The sequence below is a fragment of the Mycteria americana genome, chromosome 6 (assembly GCF_035582795.1).
Source record: "Mycteria americana isolate JAX WOST 10 ecotype Jacksonville Zoo and Gardens chromosome 6, USCA_MyAme_1.0, whole genome shotgun sequence".
Taxonomy (NCBI): domain Eukaryota; kingdom Metazoa; phylum Chordata; class Aves; order Ciconiiformes; family Ciconiidae; genus Mycteria; species Mycteria americana.
The window spans coordinates 38,186,592-38,195,232 of NC_134370.1; the positions used below are offsets into that span (position 1 = coordinate 38,186,592).

The 8,641-nt window shown below is 59.7% G+C and overlaps 1 protein-coding gene across 1 annotated transcript; it reads left to right on the forward strand.

Annotated features, from left to right (window-relative positions):
- The first annotated feature begins 395 nt into the window (after positions 1-395).
- Positions 396-8,317, forward strand: LOC142410962 (prosaposin-like). The gene is made up of 15 exons (XM_075504141.1): positions 396-456; positions 3,812-3,936; positions 4,239-4,316; positions 4,403-4,528; positions 4,722-4,916; positions 5,216-5,359; positions 5,519-5,575; positions 5,833-5,841; positions 5,957-6,064; positions 6,258-6,344; positions 6,454-6,637; positions 6,732-6,901; positions 6,979-7,059; positions 7,235-7,342; positions 7,432-8,317. Exons 1-15 carry the CDS (start codon positions 396-398, stop codon positions 7,465-7,467), a joined length of 1,569 nt encoding a protein of 522 aa, XP_075360256.1. The 3' UTR covers positions 7,468-8,317.
- The last annotated feature ends 324 nt before the right edge of the window (positions 8,318-8,641 follow it).

Sequence of the window (8,641 nt, forward strand, 5' to 3'; positions counted from 1 at the left end):
TGTCCTAAATTTACTGGTCTTTAATATCTGTGCTGCTGACCTTTTTCGTAAGGGATGATGCTCTGTTCAGTGAAGAGCACAGAAAACTGCTGTATCACGTGGCAGTAGGAGAGTTTTCCGCCGCTGTGCCCACCCTTTGCAGCCAGGAGTGGTGAGGTTAGCGTTGAGCAGCAGGTTCTGGGCTGGTTTTGACTTCCCAGGAATACCTGCCTGGCTCTGGTCCCTCCCTCCACTTGCAGGCTGGTGATGATTTTATAATCAAGGCATAAGGAGAGGGGTGTGGTAATTGCCCTGCGTAGGTGTGGGTTCTCACTACTCCCAACCCATCCAAGATTCCTCAGTCTGGGAGCAGCACAGGAGAGGAACCAGCCACTGAGGACTATCTTAGGAACAGCATGGAGAGCAGATGGAGGGGCTGGGTGCTGATCCTTTCTGTGTGCCTGGGCTCCTACCAAGGTAAGGGCAGGCCTGGGTGTGGGGTTCGAGGAGAGCCCAGAAGACCCCTCTGAACCCCAAAACTATTCCCAGGTGTAGTGTTTAAGCTCCATAGTGTGCTTCCTTGTCCCTCCATGGTTTTGGAGTTATGCCAGAGGAGAGCTGGGGCAGGTGCCACCACCGGCTGCTTTACCTCTTGCCCACCTGCATGTGAGTGTTGCAACTTCTGCCCTAGAAGATGATCTTAGGGCAAAAAGTGGTTTGCTCTCTCCCTTCTCCGGAGGGAGCTGGTGTTTTGCTTGGGTATAGAAGGAGGGAGGCCGGTTGATGGGGTGTCTCAGCAGCGATGGGGTGAGAGGGCTGCTTTGTCTGCTGCCCTTGGCATTGGGACTTGGCTGCGTATGTGCCATGTGGGGGAAACGGCTTTGTCCTTGCACAGCGTAGTGACCGTGGTGCTACCTGATGCTGCCCCTTTCCTTGGGGGCCTTATAAGAGGTGCAGGAGGCAGGAAACCTCTTCCCCCGTGGCTTGCCAAGCTCTGGGTAGGGTGATGGGGTGCGGTGCTGCAGCCCTGAGCACCTTTGGAGACCTCTCATCATCAGGGCTTTGGGTATCTGTGAGCAAATCCTACCTGTGGACAAGCTTATGCTGCTGCCCCCCAGGTATCCCCCCAATAAGAGTGAGAAAGTGATAGCTGGCTCATCCCCCGCCCATCCCCAGCATGTGTCTGACCTGTTTCTGACCCCTGGTCCTTGCTTGAGGGGAAATCGCTTATTCCAGGGGAAACTTCCCTGGGGAAGCCATGGATCCCTGCTTTTGCAGGCAAACACCACCCCCCCCACCCCCACCCCCCTTTTAGAGGGAAGGACCCCTTTTGCACCGTAATTACCCCAGGCTCGGACCATGGGGCTCCTCTGACATGACCTGCCCAGGCACCGGCTTTGTGGTGGAAGAGTCGTGCCTGCGCACGCGTGGCCTGACGGTGGGGGGGGACATGCCAAGGTGCTCCAGCCAGCAACAGGCAGAGCAGGAAAGTTCACCTGCGCTCGGCACGTCCGTCCTGTGGGCAGTGCCTGCCCTGGAAGCCAACGGCGGCTCTTGCAGCAGCAGCTTGGCTGCACAGCACAGCGTGGCTGTGGGGGCTGCAGGACCGTGGGCCACTGCACACCTTTAGGAAGGATTTTGATACTGGGAAGAGTGTATTTATGGTTTTTGCCATAACAGGGGTGTGCACCCAGCTGGTAACTGGGGCACCGGGGCCCACGCCACCACCCCCAGGGTTTACGTCACAACTTGCTCATCAGGCTCTGCTGGCTTGGCCGGCAGGCTCCGGGGCTCCCTGTAATGCTAGCACAGCCCTGCTACAGCTGGAGCTAGGTGCTGGATCCCCCCTGAGCAAAGCCCACTCCCCCCTGGGGGCCTGGCAGCTGGGGATGGGGCAGCACCAGCTGGCTCAGGGCCACTGCGGAAATGCGGGAGCATCCCTGCCTCGCCCCCCCGCTCCGTGCCGGGGCTTTGCCAAAAACGGCATGGTCCGATGTCCTACTGCCTGGGTGCCTGTCAGCACAAGGCAGCTCCAGCGTGGCTTTGAAATGTGGAGGAGAGCTCATGGGGCCCTGGTTGCTCTGGTTGCTTGCCCTGTGGCGATGCTTTCCACCTGGGGAAGCTCTCTCTGCTCTCAGCAGATGGGCGTTATTATTGTTATTAATTATTTTTCCGGCCCAGCACTTGTTGCCCAAGTTTCAGCTTGAGCAGAGCGAGGAGTAAGCGCTGAGCTGAGAGCCACTGTGAGCCAGAAAGGTGCAGGTCCAAACCACTGGTGTCCTTTAGACCAGTGAAATCCCCCCATGCCATTGCCAGCAGTATCCTTATACCACTGGTCCAGTCTCCAGTGTGGGGCTGTGGGAGATGTCCGTGGGTCAGGCAGGACCAGCTCAGAAACAAGCTGTGGGTTATTGCCTCCCCTCTCCTCTGTTTTCTTTGGTGCTGCCCCTTAACTCTTCCGCTGACTTGCCATTCCTGTTCTCCCTGATGCTAGTGCTAGAGTTAAAAAAATAAATATATATCTCTCAGCTGATGCAGCGACCGTGGCATCGCACTGCTGGAGACGTGTGTGGGAAGTCATGTATGGGAAACCGGGGGACTCGCCCTGCCCTGGGGCTCGCTCCTGCCCTGGTGCTGCTGTCAGCCCGATGGGGTAATTGGGGCTGAAACGCCACCCGGCACCTGCCAAGCTGCGCCAGCAATTTTGGGAGCAGGCGGGGCTGGTGGGGGGCTCGGGAGCCCTCTCCCCGCGGTCCCCACCCCCCGTGGACTTGCCGGGGTGGCCCCAGGCATCTCGAGCCGCTGCCCCAACACGTCCCGTGGATGAGCCGAAGGTGTTGCCAGAATCCGGCATGCAGGAAAAGCAGCTTTTGGGGAGAAACCTGATAAGGGCCGGGTGGGTGGAAGGAGCAGTTTTTGCCTTTGGCTTTATTCCTGCTGTGCTAAATCATATGGCCAGGGCTGGGTGTAAAAGCTGACTGCAAATGCTCGGCGGGGTGGGGGGTTGTGCTTTGCTTAGAAACGCCAGCTGCAAGAGGGTAGGCAGCAGGGTCTGTCCATCCATCTGTCCACGTGCTGCTCCCTATGAGCCCCCCAACTTCCCGGAGCAGCTCCTGGCTGAAGCAGGGCAGTGAAGGGCTTGGGTTGTGCTGGCTCCTCGCCTCCCCAGCCACATCCTGGGTGGGCACAGCCCCCAGTGGGAATAAACACTTGACCCATCGTGAATTAATCCTGACACCCCAAGGTGGCAATTAAACCGCCGGTGTTGCGCCACGCCACCACGCTGCCTGGGCGGCCGGGGTGGCCGATGCCGCTGCTGCTGTGCCAGGGATTTTCAGCCAGGAGAAAATGCTGTTGTTGGGAGGAAATAAAAGAAAAAACACCCAGCACTGGGGTTGCTCAATCGTTGCTGGGAGCTGTGGCGTGGCTAACCGTCTGCTGCGTGGAGCTGAGCGCTGGCACCCCTGGTTTGCTCGTTTTGCAAGATTTATTACTGTTTTTATAAGCAGCCACCTCCCCAGTGTGTTGAAGAGTGCCACGAGGCTAAGGATGATCCCCCAAATTTACTTTGCATTTGACGCTGGCCCAAAGCTGCTGTGACATCCTGATGGAAAAGCTGGCAGCACATGGTGGCCCGCCAAAGCCAGCCTTTGCTGGGCCTAAAAAAATTATTGCGAAAGCTGAGGGTGAATCACAGCAGGAGGGTGAGGAGCATTGCCCGTCACTTGCAGGGCAGGGCTGGGGTCAGGGTGCTGGTGGGGAGGTTGGTGCCGTGCAGAAGGTGGTCTTGGGGTGCCCTGGGGGTTGACGGTCTCTTCTCCCCCCCCCGCAGCTGCGGCCAGCCCCGTCCACGAATGCGGCGAGCGGCCAGAGGACTGGTGCCGCGATGTGGCAACGGCAGCCAAGTGTGGGGCACTGGAGCTCTGCCGGATCACCGTCTGGGACCAGACCCTGGGGGTAACCGCACTGGGACGGGGGAATGCAGGGTGATGGAGGGATGTGCCCATCCTGCCCCAAAATGTGGGGCTGGGGGGAGAATCCCAGCCTGGCCACCCCAATGCTGGGCAGCCAGAGGAGCATCTGCTGATACTCTCAGGCAGCGATACGTCTGCAGAGTGAGCGACAAAAATGAATGGGTACCCTGGGATATTCCCAAGTGCCCCTTGGTGGGGCGCTTTTGGGGTGGAGTGGTGGGATTTGGGGGAGCAAGCAGAGGGTCTGGGTGCCATGGCAGCATCCCAATGTGTCCCTTCTCTCAGCAGAAGGGGATCCCGTGTCACCTGTGCCAGATGGCGGTCTCCATGATGGGCAAGATCCTGCAGGACAACTGCACCGAGGTGGGTCATGGCTGGGGGATGTGGAGCTGGCATGTCCCCCCTCCCATGGGGCCAGCTCGGCCCTGAGCTCTCCCCTTCTCGCCTAGGAAAAGCTGCGGCTCTTCTTGGATAAGAAATGCCAGTACCTGCCCTTCCAGGACTGGTCCGTCAAGTGCAAAAGGATGGTGGACACTGGCATCCTCATCCTCGTCCAGCTGGGCAAGCAAGTGCTGGTAACTGGTGGGGGGACCCACCTGGGTTTGTGTTTCTCCATGGTTTGGGATGTCTTGGGGGCTCGCAGGGCAAGGGAGCCTGGGACAAAACCTTTGCGAGCTGGAGATGGGGATGGAAATGACCCAGGGATGGGGGGGGAGTGGGGCGATGGGGCAGATGCAGCCCCAAGCCCCCACCCCTCTCCTCCCCCAGTCAGACCCAAAGGTGGTGTGTGGGACCATCAAGCTGTGCCAGCCCCGGGAGAGCCCCACGGGGGCCCTGAAGTTCCAGGAGCCACCACCGTCCCGCGCGGGCCCAGCTCAGGACTTCGCCGACCTGGTCGCCCCCTTTATCTCCAACGTGCCCCTCCTGCTCCATCCTCAGGACCTGCCTCGCGGCGAGGCCCAGGTACCTCAGCACAGGCATGAATGCCATTGATGCTGCTCAAGGGTGAGAATCACCTAAGCATCACCTATTTAACAATAATTAAAAAAAAAATATTAAAAAATACTGCACAGATGAAATTAGGGGTGTCACCAATTTGGGGCCGGGATATTGCAGGATCCAGGGGGGACTAGAGAGACGCTGGCCAAAAAGCTGCCCCAGATTACGACCAGCATTTAAATCCCAGCCCTGCAAATCCAGGCATGGGGTCTCAGTTTTATTTGGGGGCGTACCAATGTGTCCCTGCCCATGTTGTCCCGCAGGAGATGGAAGAGGTGTGCGGGGACTGCCTGCAGCTGGTGGCAGCCATGCAGCTGGAGCTGGGGACTGACGCCTCCTTCACCCAGGTGCTGGTGGCCCGCACCGAGCGGGCATGCGAGGTCCTGGCACCCGACCTGGCACAGCAGGTAGGGGTGCTGGCATCCTGCTGGGCTCCCCCCCCCTCCTCCCCAGCGTCACCGCTGCATGGGAGCATCTTTTGTGGCCGCCTGCTTTTGAGCAGTGCCCGGGGGGCTGGGTGGTGGGGTGTCCCCCCTCGGGTGCTGACACGGTGTCTCCCTGCACAGTGCAAGCGGTACCTGGCCGAGCACATGGACACGGCTGCCTGGCTGCTCCAGCACTTGGTAAGGGGTGAGCAGCTCCCTGGGGCTGCTGGGGGCAGGTGGGGTGGCCACCAGCAGCCGGGGTGGCCAAGCAGCACAGACAAGGGGACCTGGTCAGCAGAAGTGGGGCCCTGCTCTCGTTTTTTTTAATTAATCCTGCTGCTTTATATTGCTATAAACTTTTAAATATTTTTCCCCTCTCTCTGGCTTGCAACTGCTGTAATTCTTTTTTATTTATATTTTTTTTCTTTGCCGTTTTCCGGCCCCGCTACTGGCAGCAGGCTGAGGTAAGCGAGACCCACGCCTGGACGGGCTGAAATCGCCCTCCACGGGGAAGTGGGGGCACAGGCTCACCCTCCCGGGGGGTGATGCCTGCCTGATCCAGGACGTCTCTCTCCCCAGGACCCGATGGAGCTGTGTGGCCAGCTGGGACTCTGCTCCTCTGCCTCGGCGCTGCCCTTCCACACGCTGCTCACGGAGAAGGTGACACAGGTCCTAAGCACGTTGAGGGTAAGCCCACTCCACCGTGCTCCTTAAAATCCAAACGCCGGGAAGGGAGGAGCTGTATTTTGCTTTTTTTTTTTCCCTCAAGCATCTCCATTTTTCCAAGGTGGGGAGTGTCTTTCACGAGGTTGACAGCTGGGTGGGATGGGGGTGGCTCTGGGGGGGGCTCGGCACGCATCCCACTGCCTTGTCCCGGCAGGACGGGGAGGGGACCACGCCGCTGTGCGAAATGTGCCAGTTCGCAGTGAAGGCAGCCGAGAGCCTCCTGGAGAACAACGTGACGGAGGTGAGCCCCGCTGCTGTGGTCTGGGGTTGGGGGGCCGGGAGAGGGGGCAAGGTGGGGTGCAGCAAGGAGCCAGGCTCTCCCCATCCCTCTGCCTGCCTTCTCCTGGCAGGAGCAACTGGTGAATGACATCGAGAAGGTGTGCTACATGCTGCCCCACGGCATCATCGGGCAGTGCAAGGACTTCGTTGACTCCTACGGCAAAGCCGTGGTCATCATGCTGCTGGAGGCCACAGACCCAGCGGCTGTCTGCACCATGCTGCGCTGCTGCCCCCGGCGCGGGGACACCCACCAAGGTGAGCCGGGGTACCCGGGTGGCACCTAGACACTGGGTCTCCAGGGAACGGGGTGATGCCGGGGTGCTAACGGCCCCCACGCCGTGTCCCGCAGGGGCTGCCACGCTGGAGCAGCCGGTGGTGGGCGCGGGCGCCTTCTGCAACGTCTGCCAGATCGTCATCACCTACTTTGATAACGAGCTGCTGAAGAACGAGACGCTGGTGGAGCTGGGCGATGTGCTGGAGAAGGGCTGCGAGCTGCTGCCCACACCGCTCACTGGCAAGGTGAGCCGGGGGAGCGCCCAGACTGGCGGGGACCCCCCGGCCCCCTGCACTGGGCTCACCCCCTCCCTCCTTCCCAGTGCGAGGCTCTCGTGGTGCAGTACGAGCCGGCGGTCATGCGGCTGCTCGTGCAGATGATGGACCCCACCTTCGTCTGCACCGTAAGTGTCCCCGTGCCACGGGGTCTGCACCCACTCCCTGTGGCAGCCTGGACTGAGATGGGCATCTTTCGGCCAAGCTCGGGGGGCTGGTAGAGGGGCAGGGGGGTCAAAGGGTGCTTTGACCCCACATGGGTTTTTTTTCTCCCCTTTCCCACCTTTTTCCTTCGCGATGCAGAAAATAAGAGCCTGCGATTCAGCCGAGGAGGATCTCCTGGGCTCGGACCCCTGTGCCTGGGGCCCACACTACTGGTGCAAGAACATGGCCACGGCTGTCGAGTGCCACGTAAGTGTCAGCCACATCCCCTTCCCTGGGTCATCAGAGTGCTGGGGGTCCCTGCCTCCCCCTGCCATCCCTCCCCATCTCTCCCACAGGCCGTTGAGCATTGCCGGCGTCACCTATGGAACTAGGAGTCACCTCCCCGGCTGGCCAGACTTGTCCCGCCGTTTTGGTTCGGGATCCCGGACCCCCTCCCTTGGGACGCGTCTGCACCCACGGACAGCGATGGCAGGAGCCCACTGGCCTTACCACCCCGGAGGGGGCTGTGGGACACCCCAGCCACCTCTGCTGCTTCCTTTTCCACCCCTGGGGCTTGGATTTCCAAATCAGGTTAAGGGACTCATTAGTATTTTCAGAACTGGGGATTCAGCCTTGACGTCTCTCAGGGCAACTGCAAAATCCCCATCCATATCCCCATCCCCATCCTCACCCCATCCCCCTCCCCATCCCCATCCCACCCTGAACCGCTTGTAAAGCCCAGATCCTGCAACGAGGGTCCATCCCCGTAGGCTGGGATGGATTCCGCTGCCCAAATGCCGGTCCCCAGCTTCTGGCCGCTGGCAGCCTCGCACTGCAGGTCTCGTTGGCTTTTGGTAAGCCCAGTGCTTTGCTGGTCCCTCTTCAAACTGGGGTGGCTTTTTATTTTTTTTTTCCCCTGGTCGTCAGTTAAAGGAACAAAGTGGGTTAAATTTACCTGCAATGCCCGGCTTTGCATGACATTTGCAGTACACTAATTTTGTGTCCAGCCGATTGCTGGAGATAGCTATATATATTTTAAGTATCCCCTGAACAAAAAATGAGTGAGTTTGGGGGCAAAGACTTCCTTTCACACATACATCCCCACCGTGGGGGGGTCCCGTGCCGACCCAGCCGCAGTGGCGAGGGGCAGCAGGGCGCTGGCTCGTCCCTCCCCGCCGCGGGATGGGGGATGCCCACGGCACCCGATCCTGAGCGTGCACGGGAGCATCTCACCACAAATAAATTCTTCCCGTGAGCCCGGCTGGTTGTCTCCCTCCTCCTCGTCCTGGGGTGCCGGGGGGCTGGTGGCGTGGCAAGGGGAGGGAAAACCTAGGGGAGGTTTAATGCTTCCCCCAAAACCTGGGGTGCAGCAACACCCAGGGTGGCATCTCGTGAACGTGATGGATGGAGGGGTGAATTAAGGGAAAAAGGGGGTTTTCTCTTCAAAAGGCAGTTCGGGTATGATGAATCTGCATGGCTGGGGAGGAAGGACGACAGACAGGTTACCCAAAGCCATAGACAGTGTATTTCTGAGTCCCGTAACAGACCGTGCCCGAAACTCTCCAC